At 41.9% G+C, this 16,485-nt stretch overlaps 1 protein-coding gene across 1 annotated transcript in view; it reads left to right on the plus strand.

Moving 5' to 3' along the window:
• LOC308153400 (uncharacterized protein) overlaps window positions 1-15,994 on the plus strand; it is a gene marked incomplete at both ends in the record, with an annotated part of 19,890 nt that extends 3,896 nt beyond the window's left edge. The window contains 3 exons of the mRNA XM_080526533.1: window positions 7,784-7,848; window positions 11,571-11,929; window positions 15,018-15,994. Of these exons, the coding sequence (XP_080382659.1) occupies window positions 7,784-7,848; window positions 11,571-11,929; window positions 15,018-15,994 (1,401 nt within the window). The remainder of the gene's footprint in view (window positions 1-7,783; window positions 7,849-11,570; window positions 11,930-15,017) is intronic.
• Between the last annotated feature and the right edge of the window lie 491 nt (window positions 15,995-16,485).

Raw genomic sequence — 16,485 nt, forward strand, 5'->3', positions numbered from 1 at the left:
AGATCCGTCACCAGTATGTACAGGTAAAACATTTATGTGTTCTATGCATACTCTAATGTTCAGTGCTGTAAACTGGTTACTTTGTGTAGTGCCATGCAGTACACTTACATGACAGTTCATACTGTACAATATGTTGTCCAAAATGCATTATGTTACACAGGAAAAGTTGTTATAGTTTCTCTCTCTCTCTCTCTCTATTCTGGGATAAAGCGTGTACTGGAGCTGGAGGCCAGGGAACCGCTGCACACATTCATATACGTTGATGAGGCGGGTTTCAATCTGGCAAAAGGTAGAAGGCGTGGAAGAAATCACATTGGACAGAGAGCAACCATTCCCAGGCCAACGAGGAGGGAATATTACAATGTGTGCAGCCATCTCAGAAAACGGCGTCCTCACCCATATACCCTGTCTTGGTCCATACAACACACAACATCTGCTGACTTTTTTAGACATTCTTTACAGGGACATAATCCCTGAGAATGAGAGGGGTCTAAATGGAGACCATCTGAACAAGTATGTTGTTGTATGGGATAATGTGCGTTTTCACCACTCAGATCTGTTTGCAGCACATGAAAGGATGCTGGTGGAATATCTCCCTCCCTATTCCCCATTCCTGAATCCAATAGAGGAGTTTTTCTCTGCCTGGAGGTGGAAGGTATATGACCGGCATCCACATACCCAAATGGCCTTGCTAGCGGCCATGGATGCAGCATGTGATGACATCACAGCACAGCCCTGCAGAGGGTGGATTCGCCACTCAAGGAGATACTTTCCTCACTGCATTGTCAGGGATGATATTCGCTGTGATGTCGATGAAAATATGTGGCCAGACAGACAGGAACATCTGGATGTCAATGAATGATTTACAGTACTGTGCATGTTGTATGTTCCAATTCAGTTCCAATATGTACTGCAATACTGTTTACAGTTGTGCTCTGTTTCTTATGTTTGTTGTAAATAAGTTTGTATTTTTCTTTTGCACAATGCTGTGAACAAATTAGAATTGCAAAGAGCATATGCAGTAAAAATGTGAAACATACGTATTCAGTGTCTTGTACTCATTTACCTCACTAAATACAGTAATGTGTAACCCACTGTAGATTTCAAATGGCTGTGCAAATAGTGTATAGTACTGTCTTGAGCATTTTCAGGTAGTGTCACCAAGATCTGACTTTTTTGCATTGGAAAACACTTACAGAGTGAACTGTCATAATGAAAACATGACAAAGCCATTTGACTATCTTGTTCATAAACAATGGTGTCAGGACTTTTCATTTTGATGACACTGACACTTTCATTGACATGAATACTTGCTTTTGAGGAATGAACTATCCATTTTGAGCAAGTGACACGCTTTTGCAGGTTAACACCTAGGTTTTGCAGTTTGTACTAATTGTTCTGAGAAATGCACTAACTGTTGTGCAAATGTTAATAGTGATGTGAGAAATGCACCAAAGCGACTGAGAAAAACTGTAATGCCTGTGTGGTGTTATTTTTAAAATGTTGAAATTGTTTAGTTACTGTAGTAATGAATAAAATACAAATGTTCCATCTCACAAAACATGGAATGTAAAAACTTTGACGCTCAATATCTCTGAACTACCCTAAACGGAGATAGAACCACAGGCATTACACTCTATCCCACCTGGAGAGGGGAAACAGCTACGCGAGACTGCTCTTCGTGGACTTCAGCTCCGCCTTCAACACCATCCTTCCAGACAGGCTAGTGACCAAACTACTAGACCTGGGTCTATCACACTCTATATGTGCGTGGATCAAGGACTTCCTGACCGACCGCCCCCAGAGGGTGCGGGTGGGCCCCCACACCTCCACAGCCCTCAGACTCAGCACTGGGTCCCCCCAGGGCTGCGTGCTAAGCCCCATCCTCTACAACCTCTACACCTACGACTTCACCCCCGTCCACCCCAGCAACTCCATCGTAAAGTTTGCAGACGACACCACCGTGGTGGGATGCATCTCGGGGGGGGACGAGGCGGCGTACAGGGATGAGGTAGAGCAACTGAGCAAGCTGTGCAAGGTTAACAACCTGCTGCTGAACAAGTCAAAGACCCAGGAAATCATCGTAGACTTCAGGAGGAAAAAGTCCGAGATCCAGCCCCTGCTCATCGACGGAGAGAGCGTGGAGAGAGTCTCAACCCTCCGATTCCTGGGGATGCACATGCGGGATGACCTGACCTGGAAGGACAACACAAAAGCCACCATCAAGAGGGCACAACAGCGGCTATACACCCTGAGAGTCCTCAGGAAGGAACACAGCAAGCAGGAGATACTGGTGACCTTCTACCTCGACGCAGTGGAGAGCATCCTCACCTACGGCATCTGCAACTGGTTCTCCAGCTGCACAACAGCGGAGAGAAATGCGCTACAGAGAGTCGTGAGAACAGCACAGAAGATCACCGGCTCCCCCCTCCCCTCTCTGGAAGAGCTGTACAACACACGCTGTCTCAGGAAGGCCTCCAAGATCTCCAGGGACCCGACCCACCCTGGGTACGAACACTTTACCAGGCTGCCCTCGAAAAGGCGGTTCAGGACCCTGGCCGCAAGGACAAACAGACTGAAGAACAGCTTCTACCACAGGGCCGTCCAGGCCCTGAACAAAGCAAAGACCTAAGTTCTGGGCCCTGGACAGTCTGGACGGATTGATGGCAGCTGCTGGACTGAAAAAAATCAGGTGTAGTGCTGAGGCACAAACATGTACATTTCAAGCCTGCAAACTGTGACACTTTAAATAAATGTGAAATAATACTATTGTGCAATATGACAACCCTAGTCGTCTATCTGTACAGTATAGTACAGTGGATAGTGTACATAGCCTTTATTTATGTAAACCAGCTCCTTCCCTTCTCGTGATTTTTTTTTTTTTTCTTTCCTAACACCAGGGGAGCCACCCCTACTAAATTTCGTTGTTTGGTACCTGTACTGTAGCAATGACAATAAAGTCCATTCATTCATTCATTCATAATTCTAAGCTCACGAAATGCATTTCTAATAAACAACATTGTGCACATAATTGTGCACATAACGACATTGTTAATTCATGTATTCATTATATGTAACAAATAATATAATGTAATTGTGCCTCAAAGCCCAATGATTACAAACGCATTTCATTTCATCTTGATATTTAGAAGCTTCAAAGAAAAGGCTACAAGTCATTACCAAGACACTCTAGACAACTACCAATTATTTCTGTTTATTTAATTCTAAATACATTGAATTACATTATCTATAGCCTGATTACTTCCCACTTATTGGGAGATCCACTTATTGTCTGTTTCAAAAGTAAAAGTCAATGTATAGACTATATTGGCATACTGTATGCTGAAAGAATGAGGACAAATGAGGAACAATTTGGATCTATTAGATTAATCGAGGTGCTTTACATGTCGCCTCTATTGCGTGGTGTGTTACACCTGCTCCACACCAAGGAGACAGGGACTGAGGGCAGGGGACTCCATGCTAAAGTAATAGAGAACAGTAAAACTAGTAAAAACATTAAACTAATTAAATAATTTAGCAGGCAATAGAAAATAAATGCCAGACTAGAAATGTAAAGCTATAGTGCAAACTCTTAACATTCTGTGTACGGTAATTTCTACAAACCTCCCAAATCTACTCTATGGAAGGGGTCTGCATGGGCAGTGGCCTTGCCTACAATGTGGGGCGGTGGTGGGGGGGAAGGTGTGATTCTGTTTCTAAGTGAATATACCATCTTCTCTGCTACTGCAGATCCATTCTTAAGAGATAATACAATAATTCAGTTTAAAAGTGTTTCACACACGATAAAAGCACACACATAAAGCAATGGTGAAAGATTGGTGGAATGGTGCAATGGTGAAAGACCAAAAACTACTAATTGTATGCTGTTTAATTGAATTAATTAGAGTTTTTAAATCATCCAATATGAGTTATTTAACATGTTGACAAAGTAAACATTCTCCACAACGGGGTGGTTGTGGGGTATAGGCTATCAAGAACATGGGTGAGGTGCTTTGAATACTTTGAATTCCATTTTGGGCATTTAGCAGACGCCTTATTTTTTGTCAGGTGCACCGAATACAATTTCTCTGTTTGATCTTTGTTTCTAGTTGGAGGAAGTTTTGTCTCATCCAGGTGTTTTTTTGTTCAATGCAATTACAGAGATTGTCGATGGGACTATAGTCAGGGGTGCACATAACTGGTGCGCCAGTGCGCATGCGTCGCCAAAATGCATGCTGCGCGGCAGATCAGCCGCATGAGGGCGCTTTTGCGCACCAAAAAAAAAAAAAAAAAAAAAAAATTGATCACAAAAAAACATCCTCTACCATGGTTGAAATTGAGGACAGTGATAATTTACAGCAGTCAAGAGAGCAGTGATGATGACGATTAAGCTTGTAGTATAAATAAATGCTTAGGCTGTAACTTTTTGTTGAAAAGTTGATTTCAGTGTTTACAGAACAGAGCAGTGCTTAAAGAGATCAGTTGATTTCATTGTGTTTAAAGGAGTCTGACAGACTTTCATGCTTAAAGAGCAGTCATTTGATTTTGCATTTGTTTCTTTTGTTTTGCACACAATCATTTGTTCGTTCATCTTTATTTATGAATAAATGTCATTTTGCTAATATAAGTTATCCATGTATCCCTTTTTCATCCATCCTGTGGGACGGGTCGTGACTCGCGAGCTCGGGGAGCACCAAGCAGCATCCCTAGGTGCTCCTCTGAGCACTGGCCCCAAAAAGTTATGTGCACCCCTGACTATAGTCGTTAGGTGAGAGGGCAATGTCGATTTGAGTGTCATCCTCATAGTCGTGATAGGCAATTTAGTTTTTTAGGATGTGTCCCAATGGAAGCATGTCGAGATTGAATGGAAGTCCCGGGAACTCCACATATCATTTTAATTTGGTCAGATACAAAAGTTTACTATATACGCACGCACCCTTATGTCTCCCTATTATGGCAGAAAACAGTGACCACTCCGATTTAAACCACATGCACAAACAAAGCTGTGAGACAGACTGCTCGACTATTATAAGCCATGAAGCTACATTTTTTCAAACAATTTACCTTTGGGACATCAGAACACCAGGACAGCATGAACCAAGTCCAGGGTGAGCCAGACGGATATGCTAACAATGTGTGTTCCTGTCTCTTAAATCGTTATGTCCGCCACAACTTCCCCTCTAAAGTCCCGCCTTGAGTACAGTTTATTATTAGCTACAGGTGATACATGTTACATAAATACCAGATCTATGCACTTAAAAACGTAAGTATATGATGTAATTACAGTGGAACATCAGTTAACAATCAAATAGCAATGCCTTTATGATCAAGCTAAAAAATGGCCACCAATTCCAAGAATGGCATTCTTCGGGGACCAGACGGGCCGCGTCCTAACGATTCCCACCGCGGTTGGGCGCTCCGCCACGCCCCCAGCGGGCTCGCCACGCCCTCGACTCCGAAACGGCATACATTTTGCCGTCGCCACGCCCCCAGCGGGCTCGATTGCGAAATGGCATACATTTTGCCGGACTGCATACATTTTCGCGCACTGCGTGGCTATTTTAAACATTACCGTTTCAATCAACCACGTAATATGTCACTGTCAGATATTTATTCACCAGAACTAGTAAAACAGAGGTAGAGGACAACAGAGGGGCCAGAAAAGTGAGCTGTAAAAAAATATTCCCTGACCTCTCTTAACGAAGTTACATTAAATTACAATATCAGAGCATAAAAACATCACAGGAGAGACATGGCAAATGTGCGTCCATGAGTGTGAGTCCATCCCACCAGCTAAGCAGTTTTTGAGTCGATTATATCGCGATGAGAGGAGCTCCAGCAGAGGAAGTGGTCATCCTGGCACACACTTCTCCACACTTGGTGTTGTACTCCACCACCTGTCGTTCCAGAGCTTCCAGCATAGAAGGGCCTTGCTGTGCACCATACTCTCCCCTGCACACCTTTTGGAAGAGTCTGAACAAAAAAATGTTAGCCAATAAAGTTATAATATGCATGCTGTATACCGTTTCAAACTATACATCCCACTCCACTGCTCATATGTGTTCAAATGTGTGACACATACACAACCATCATCAGGGCTGGACTGGGACAAAAATGAGGCCCTGCCATGTGGCTCAGACCGGCCCAACACAATCGGTCCGACACCACCGATCAACATGCTGGCAGTCTGAAAGACTAATAATCTAAAAATCTATCGACCTAATCTAAAAAGTGATCTAGCATGGAAGGCTCAGGACAGGCAAAGTAATTGAAGTCCTGAACGTGGCACTCTGTTTCCTCTGTTTCATCTTTTTCTCTCTCCTTTTCCTCTCTTTCCCTGACACTCTGCTTTTCTGGGGAGGGCAGCAGCAGCTCAACCTGGTTCAACAAGACATGGACAGAGAAGTAAACTAACTGGTTGTCAAAATCAGCAAAGTTCTCATTTACATGTACACACAGGCTGCATGATTGCATTATGTTACACCAGAAGCCCAGTCATTTCAAATGGAAGGTTGCAAGACAACATTATTGGGTTGCAGACTGCATGAGTTTTATTTCTCCATGCAATAAAAAGCATTCATTAGTTCTGAACTAGGCTAGTGTAGATTTTTTTTTTATATCTTTTTTTTCCAAATAAAAAGTATTATTAACACCCATTGTTGGTATTGCATTTATGTCAGTGACAGTGATACCTCAACTTGCTAGCTAGCAACAAAATGCAGAACACCCCCATCTAACGTTAGCTATAGAGTCCACAGCCAAGCAGCACTAACGTTACACCACGAGAGAGATCATTGTGTGTGCATGAATTCCAGCCAAGTCCTGGTGAAGCGCAATGCAATCATGCTGCCTGTACGGGTTAGCATAAGTCATAAGACATTCTCTGCTGCTGCTCCCTTAATCTGGCCAATGCAAGCGACTAACATAACTTTGCTTTTGTAAAACCAAGTAACAACATTGCTTACCTCTCTAGCTGTGTCCTCTGTCTCCTCCTCAATTGCTAACGGCACATCAGTGCTAACGTTAGTTAGCGGTAAAGATGTTGCTGTGGCAGCCGCAGCTGTAGTAGGCCTAGCCCCCACAGTCGATGCAGAGAACATATCTGTCAGTTTCTGACATTTTGAGGCATCCTCTGCTAGCTTCTTACTTTTTTTCTCCCTAATTTTCTGGGCACCCCCTTTCACTATCTTATCTACGAACATGACACTGTACTTGGGTTGTCGGCCGAGGGATCAGAGTGGGGGAGGGGGCCGATGGACAGCAGGGCCTAAGCATGTGATTGGGCCAGCCCATGTGTTAGTATAAACGGGGACCGCCGCTTGATTCAGCGCTAGTTGATGCCGCGCTATTTTGGGCCGAGATAGTTTATTTTATTTTATTTTATTTTTTATTTTTTTTGGGGGGGGGGGGGGGGGGGTCAGGCGGCCCGACCGGCCCAAAACTAGCGCGGCCCATCTGCCAGCGGGCAGAAAGATTGTATGGCCTGTCCAGCGGTGACCATCATCAACATAGTATTATACAGTCTCAACCCCAATCATGTGAGGGGTCTTTTGACAATACATACATAATAACTACAATATGATCTTAAAAAAAAGGTGCACCTTTGGACAAACTGGAGGTCTGGGCAGATCTCTCTGTTCGCTGAGGCATGGACATATCTCACGCCATACTGCATTTGCAGGTCGTGCTTCAACACACAAAGTGCTGATGTGGGAGAGTGGCCGATTTCAAAAAGCCTCGTCAGGCTCTCAATTGATGCCTTCCCCACATCTCTGTGCCCAAGGGCCTCAGCCACAAACAGGTTGTGGTTGTGGGTGTTCTTTACCCTGACTTCCAATGGGAAGTCAGGCATGTGTCTGTCCTTGCAGCTGTTGACAGAATCATATCAACATTATGTTAAGTTTGAGCCAGTGAATGAGGGAATCAGTGGATTGGTGAGGTAACAAGGAGGATGTGGATGAGTTGAAATACTTGGCGTCAACAATCCAAAGTAATGGAGAGCGTAAAATAGAGGTGAAGAAGATAGTGCAAGCTGGGTGGAGTGGGTGGAGAAGTGTCTTAAGAATGATTTGTGACAGAATGCTACCAGAATTCTACCACCAATAGTGAAAAGGAAAGTTTACACGTGGTGGCATTGTCTGACAAATAACTAAACAAGAGGCAGAGCTTGGTTTTGGACATGGCAGATAGGAGACAAGCTGGTAGGGGTAATCGACTCAAAAACTGCTTAGCTGGTGGGATGGACTCACACTCATGGACGCACATTTGCCATGTCTCTCCTGTGATGTTTTTATGCTCTGATATTGTAATTTAATGTAACTTATCGCTCGTCTCGTTAAGAGAGGTCAGGGAATATTTTTTTACAGCTCACTTTTCTGGCCCCTCTGTTGTCCTCTATCTCTGTTTTACTAGTTCTGGTGAATAAATATCTGACAGTGACATATTACGTGGTTGATTGAAACGGTAATGTTTAAAATAGCCACGCAGTGCGCGAAAATGTATGCAGTCCGGCAAAATGTATGCCATTTCGCAATCGAGCCCGCTGGGGGCGTGGCGACGGCAAAATGTATGCCGTTTCGGAGTCGAGCCCGCTGCGCGTGCGTCGAGCCCGCTGGGGGCGTGGCGAGCCCGCTGGGGGCGTGGCGGAGCGCCCAACCGCGGTGGGAATCGTTAGGACGCAGACGGGCCAGACGTCCCCAATTTCCGGGGGGCAATCCCCGGTTTGGATGACATGTCCCCGGCAACTTTTTTTTTAATTAAAAAAAAAAAAAAAAATCTTGGCTTGTATTGTCACCGAACCTGCTGCCAAGGGTCCTACCCATGGGGTCCTCCACCCCTTTATAACGTCAATGTATGCATATTACCCGTTAATGGACGATCGTTACATTCAATAGAAAGCATTTCAGCCCCGATTGTTCCCCATTAACGAGCTCATTATGATTGAATGGAGCAATAACAAGGTCATTCTTCACCACTCAGTGAATTACATCCAAGCGTGGGGAAAGCACGCAGACAGTCTCAATGATAATACAATGAAATATATGCAGTGGGTGTATAAAGTTGTTTTAAATTATTAATAAAAATACAATACAATATACAGCATTTTGACAACATCATTAGTCTTATGTTAGGCTTAAACATTATGTTAGGCTTAAAGTATGAGTAGGGTAGTGGAGATAAAAATGGGCAGAAAAAGCACAATAGTGTGTACAAATTCACCAGAATGCAGGAAATTAAGTGTTAAATCCTCTTTTTTTCTGGGGGAGGACCCCCAGACCCCCCGCTTGGTTGATGGTTGGCTCGTCAACCTGAACAGTTCTAAGAATTACTTTTAATACCACTTACAGTACACTGACACTAATGTTGAGAGCAGTGGCGTAGCGCAAAATCCCGGGGCCCCCCCGCAAGGTGGCGGCGGGGGCCCTTTCGCAACGGAGGTTTAAAAAAAAAAAAAAAAAACGGGCGTTTTTTAGAGTCCGATGGGTTATTGACGTTGCGAAATTTCGCAATATGCACTCTACATTCTAAATGCTTGACTTAGCAAAAGGTACAAACAAGTGAGAGCAATAGCCTATAACTAAAACCAAATGACTACATCAGTAGAATGTATTATCAGTAGAAAAGTACAAGCTTTATTTCTTTTAACAAAGTGTGGTGTGCACAGCAGCGCAATATCTGTAAACATACAAGCTGTAGACTCTCCGCTAAGGGTTGCCAGATGGGATTGAGAATTTCCAACCTAACCAATCTAAAAACTGCTAAATCCACCAAAAACCAGCCAATCTGGCAACCCTGTCTCCGCTGCATCAGAGTCTACTTGTTGCGCAAAATAGGCCAGGGTTAGTCAAATCCTTTGTTGGACATCTCGTTTCTTAAGTCCTGGTATATTGTGGCATTTCTTTACTGTTTGCCATCTGGAATACCCAGGGAGACGCAGACAGCAGAAGTAGAATAGAATAGTAGAATAGAAAAAGAAACCGCTATAACCAGCTGAATGATGTACCTGTATGATGCACTGGCAGTCTGTGACTGTGTGCACCTGCCCGGACCCTGCCCTTCTGCCTGAGTTTGAGTAGGATGCTGCCCAAATGAATGTTATTGTTTCGTGATGCTGCCCAAATAAATGTTATTGTTTAGTGCTGTACGCTTTCGTGGTATTATATTGTGTGAATTATCATCTGTATGTTGTTTTCTTTCACTCGACTAACCGCCGAGATAATACTTGAGACATGTACTTCCGTAAGCATTAATCCAACTGTCCTGCAGTTCTAATTTGACGATGTGTCCCTCTACCATGGCAGAGTGGTCAATAACAACTCTCAAAAGGCTTTTGACGGACGCGAAAAACGCAGAAAATCGAACCTGTTCCGATTTTTTGGGGGGGGATGGACGAATATTACTGATTCGGTGTGCAAGCGTGATTGACACAACATGAGTTCTAATTTATTTTTTTAACGGATGTAAAAAACGCATTGGTGTGCAAGGGCCAGAAGCTGCATTGGGTAAAAGAAAATATGACATTTTTCGCTGAATTTTGTTCCTTTTTATAGGAAAGTTCCTGTTTTTGCGCACCGCTGAGGTATTTTCGCTTGCTCATTTTCGTGTGACGTCAAAGTCATGTTTCTATTGGATACGGCTAACTATGTTTATATTTTTTAATATAGGCCTATATATTAAAATTAAGGTTGACACAATGAAGGGCCACTTCTTTTCTTTGTTTAATAATAAAAAAAAAAAAGAAAAAAAAAAAAGAAGTTTGGATCCGATGTTAGGGGGCCCCCTAGTGGCTGGGGCCCCCCCGCGGTGCGTCGCTTGCGGGCCCGTCCGCTACGCCACTGGTTGAGAGGCACATTCCAGTTGTTACACTTGAGTATTCTTGCTTGAATGTGTATACATTGGTCAAAATAAGGTCAAAATAAATGAAACAGCAATTGTCCCCGTTTCTGTATTTCATCATGTTAAAATGTATACATTTTTCCTAAAAAGTTGGAAATGTCCCCAGATTGCATCTGAGAAATCTGGTCACCTTATTTTTGCTGTGAAAACCTTATTTTTGCTGTCACCCACAATGAGTCAACCTTGTTGATGTTCATGTTGTCATGTTTTTCAAGATATGAGCCCCCCTGAGGACGACCCACAAGGCCTTTCACCACTATTTGAAGATCGACTCTGTTATATCTCAGAGGACTGTTGAGGGCTGAATGTGTCATATAAAGGCATAGGTGTTTTTCTCCAGCCAGTTAGTTTGGGTCTAAATGTCAGATGATGTCACAGTATCTGTCTTGATATGGCTCAGCTCATTGTGTGCTATGGTGGCTGGTGGTCAGGCTGATAACAAGAGGGTCTGATGCTGGGTTAAGTTAAGGGTAGGTAAAAACATCGTTACACGCTATGTCAACCATTTTAAAATTGTTTTTCTTTATATGTAACTTAAATTGAAGTTGCGGTGATGTTCATCCAAGTTAATGTTACTGCACGAATACTTGTACTTAATAAACAGGGCTTATCGTGTGTTGACCCAGTGGTATTTGATTCTTACATTTGATGATATTCATAATTGTCTCATACAGTCCGTCTGAGGAGGAACAGCCTCAATCAATGAACATGGACGATTTCTCAAACGTATCATCTGTTTTGATACTGCAAGACTTTGACCTCCCACCTGAAAGTGTGTTACCTGCATTCCTCTTTGCCACACTGAGCTACATGATCATTATCTTCTGCAACCTCGTCCTGATTCTCACCATCGCCCTGAATAAGAGTCTCCACCAGCCCATGTACCTTCTACTGCTGAACCTGCCTATCAACGACCTCATAGGCTCCACTGCACTCTTTCCGCAGGTCATCAAAGAGATTATATTTGAAACCAGGGTCATCGAATTTTCCGCCTGTGTCACCCAAGCTTTCTTTATTCATATCTATGGATTGGGTGCTGTATTCATTCTTACTGTTATGGCGTATGACAGATATATTGCTATATGTTTCCCGTTGAAGTACAACACAATTATGACTAATGCCCACATTATGAAGATCATCACAATGGTGTGGGTGTGTAACTTGATATTGATGGGTGTGCTTTTTTTCCTGCTGCTTCGATTACCTCGCTGTTTATCTCGGATGACACACTCTTATTGTGACAATCCCTCTCTGTTGAAACTAGTCTGTGCAAACGCCAACACATACATCAATAACATCTATGGACTATTTACTGTAGCCTTGATGCAGACGATATCAGTTGGAACAATTCTCTATACTTATCTTCAGATCCTTGTTGCTTGTTTCAGAAACAAACGATCAGACACAAAAAGCAAAGCTTTGCAGACTTGTGCCACACATTTAATTGTTTTTCTTCTGCTTGAGTGTTTAGGTCTTTTCACAATAGTATCATACAGGTTGAGTGGAATTTCACCTCATTTACGGAGATTCATAGGGGTGTCAACATTAATTTTCCCTCCAACATTGAATCCGATCATATATGGTCTAAAAACTAAAGAAATCAGAGAAAAGGCAATGCATTTCTTTAAGAATAAGATCTTTCCATTTTAGACTATATTTCAAGTTGTTCTTTACAGATGAATTAATGGATTATTATAAAACACCCAACTAACATGTACCTATATGCATTTTCTTTTTATGTTTGTCATTATAATATATTATGATTGTATTTTAGCTTTTATATATTAAATCAACTTATCCATATGCAGTATATGTAATCCTTGTTATCTTTGTTTAATTGCAGCCTCTCTGATTATACTGTAATTACACAAAATCTGATTGACACCTGATAATATCATAGTTGTAGGTGTGTCATAGTTATTGGGCCAATGTAGGTGCTTTTGCTTGTGGTACACCCCTCATCTCCTTTCTCTCTTTCAAATGAACATGTTCCTTGTTTACTGGAACAAAAAATATAGGTTACATATGGAGGGATTTACTGGTAATAACTCCTTCAATTAATACCATGGGGAAGTGTTTTTTGTTTGATGAAAAACAAATCCTGTAATTATTGGGGGTGGGAGGGGGGTTTAACCAAAACCCAAACATTGCAGGTTTGAGGTGGCTTTGGGGCGACTTTGACAAGTGCTTGCTTATTATTGTTAAATCATGCATTCATTAACAGCCATTATTATGAGTACTTTTCTAACTTAGTTTGAATACTTTTGTGTTTGAAAAAGAAGACTATTATTTGCTTTAGATTGATATCGCAATACAAATAATAAGTATTGGTAAGACATGTTTGTGTCTGTGAATGAACAAATAATAAAGTACCATAATGTGTTGTAAGCACTGTGTGGATTAATGATGAATAGTTATGACTTCACAATGACACTTAAGTAATGTTAAGTAATTATTTTAAGCACAATCATTCACTATTATGAGATTAATACATGAATATGAACAAAAATATAAATGCAACACTTTTGTTTTTGCTCCAATTTTTCACGAGTTGAAATCAAAGATCTAAGACATTTTCTATGTACACAAAAGGCCTATTTCTCTCAAATTTTGTTCACACTCTCCCTCAAAAATTGCAACATCTGTGGCATTGTGCTGTGTGATAAAACTGCACATTTTAGAGAGGCCTTTTATTGTGACCAGCCTAAAGCACACCTGTACAATAATCATGTTGTCTAATCAGCATCTGGATATGCCACACCTGTCAGGTGGATGGATTATCTCGGCAAAGGAGAAGTGCTCACTAACACAGATTGAAACAAATTTGAGAACACAATTTGAGAGAAACAGGCCTTTTGTGTACATAGAAAAGGTCATAGGTCTTTGATTTCAACTCATGAAAGATTGGAGCAAAAACCGAAGTTCTGCGTTTAGATTTTTGTCAGCGTATGAGTCGTTTTGTGATTTTAATCTACCAAATGATTAATATGGTCTTATCATATTACAGAATTTAATTTAGAGAGCGTGTTTATTTATTTTGGGAGGGGCACTAACAAAGTTGCCCCCCCTAAAATAAATTAGCATAGTTGCAAAGAAATTACATTAAATTATACATGTACTCCATATGTAGTTCAGAGTGCACCAACATGCAGTTCCTAGCTGTTGAGCTGGAAAAAACCTCCTGATATGAAGAATAATTCCTCCTGAACTGCTTTATGGGTTGTGCATGACCGCGTTAAAAGAGCATACTTGTACCAAATTGTGTGGCAAGGTGAAATTGAACGTGGTTGCATTATGAACAATGTAAATGGTAAATGGACTGCACTTACAGTATATAGCGCCTTTTTTGCTGCTCCAAAGCTGCTCCAAAGCGCTTTACAACGGCCTCTCATTCACACATACATTCACACACCAATGGCGGCAAGCTGCCATGCAAGGCGCCGGCCTGCTCACTGGGAGCAATTTTGTTCACTGGGCAATGTATTATTGGTTGCTCTTACGACAATTACGTTGTCTTAGAAATATTTTCAACTGTCCTTTAGGTCCCCTGGGGTATCTATGGGTTGTCCTTTCATACTGTAATTATGTGCCAGTGCCAATAAAAAAGGCTTGTCAAGAACGGCAGCCCTCTACTCTTGTCGAGGTCTGCATACTGGGAGGAGAAAAGACAAGAATGAGAATACATTTACAAGACGACATTGAACAACAGTAGTGAATGAACACTTAGGTAGGCAAAAAGAAACATTTGTGTTTGTGCAGCAGTTGTTATGAAACAACAAACCTGGCTATTGTGCTACAGTGCATATAAGCCTGGAATAACAATGACTCAAATCTAGCTTAAGTTGGAGTAAATGTTTTATTTAAAAAAATATGTTTTAACCTTTATTTATACAGGTAAGAAACAAATGTACGTGTTTGCTACTATTATCTACCAGACGTTTTCGCACATTTGGGCAGAAATGTCTGGGACGAGACTATGAACAAATAAATGTAATCATCATTCATAATAGAAATTCTGTTTGTAATTTTGGATTTTTAAAAGAATATGTTATTTCAATGATTATTATTTTTTGGGTCAAATATTGTGCTAATGAATACTATTCCTTCTTCATTTAATTCAGGTGGGATACCTTCCAGAAGGCAACAGGAAAAAATCATTCTAATCATGTTTACAAATACTTCTGATGTCACCTTGATCATGGAATCTCTGGCCATATCACCAACAAACGTTTATCCTGCTTTTATCTTTGGAGCCCTGACCTATTTCTTCATTCTGTTCTGCAACGTGATGGTTTTAACAGCCATCGCCTTGGACAGGAAGCTGCACACACCAATGTTCCTCCTTCTCTTCAACATGCCCATTAATGACATCATGGGGGCTACCGCCTTTTTTCCTCAGCTGGTAGTCAGCATCCTGTCTCAGAACAGATCCATCTCCTACCCTGCATGCTACCTCCAGGCCCTGCTAGTCCACCTCTACGGTGCAGGATCCTTACTGATCTTGACTGCCATGGCGTACGACAGGTACATCGCTATCTGCTGTCCACTGAGGTATAACGTAATAATGTCTCACGCTAAATTAGTAAAAATCATCGTCATCATGTGGCTTCTAGACTTCACTTTGATCGTGCTACTGTTGGCTCTTGTCACTCGCTTCAAGATCTGTAGGACAAAGATAGTGGATATGTACTGTAACAACCCCTCTCTGGTGAAGCTAGTCTGCGAGGACACGCGTGTAAATAACTACTACGGGTTGTTGGTCACGGCGTTCTTCCAGGGCGTGTCGTTGGTAGTGATTGTGTTCACCTACATGCAGATCCTGGTGACCTGTGTGATGAACAAGCAGTCTGATGCCAGGAGTAAGGCCATCCAGACCTGTGGGACACATCTAGTGGTGTTCTTGTTCCTAGAGTTCAACGCCTGCTTCGCCCTCATGTCTCATCGGTTTGAGAAGACGTCCCCTTACCTGAGAAGGGCGTTCGGAGTGTCAGTTATGGTTTTCCCACCCATTTTGAATCCACTCATATATGGTCTAAAAACAAAAGAAATTCGCCGAAATATCATGGTTTTCCTCAAAAGAAAAGTATCTTCACTCTAGTTAAGAGAAATACATTGTTGTCCCATAGACAAGGAACTTTTTTATAATCTTTATGGGCCTCCCAAATTCAAGTATAATCAATCAGACAATGAACAATCTGTGTGTAAGATTTGTAATGGGTTCAGTTTGTTATGGTTCTGTTGAGTCTATTGTGCCCTTAGCTAAAACCAATAAAATAAAAGACAACATTATTGGCCAGTTGTTTTTTTGTTTTAGTTTTTTTCTTCAGCCCAAGTCCATTCTGCTTCTGCTGAATAGACTTACTGTTTGTGAAAATAGCAATGAATTAATTTCAAGATGTCTCTGACATACTTCACTACACTTGACATACACTTATTATATTGTAAAGGCCAAACAATGTGTTCACAAACTGGGATTGGTGGATCCATTGTGAGTGTTCAAGTTAAGTTACATACTTTGTGTTTTGTCCCCCGCCCCCACCTGTGGTGTATGTCCCCACCTGTCCTACCCGCTGTACATACCTGATGTTT

This window comes from Nansenia antarctica (assembly GCF_963989245.1).
Source record: "Nansenia antarctica genome assembly, chromosome: 1".
Lineage (NCBI taxonomy): Eukaryota > Metazoa > Chordata > Actinopteri > Argentiniformes > Microstomatidae > Nansenia > Nansenia antarctica.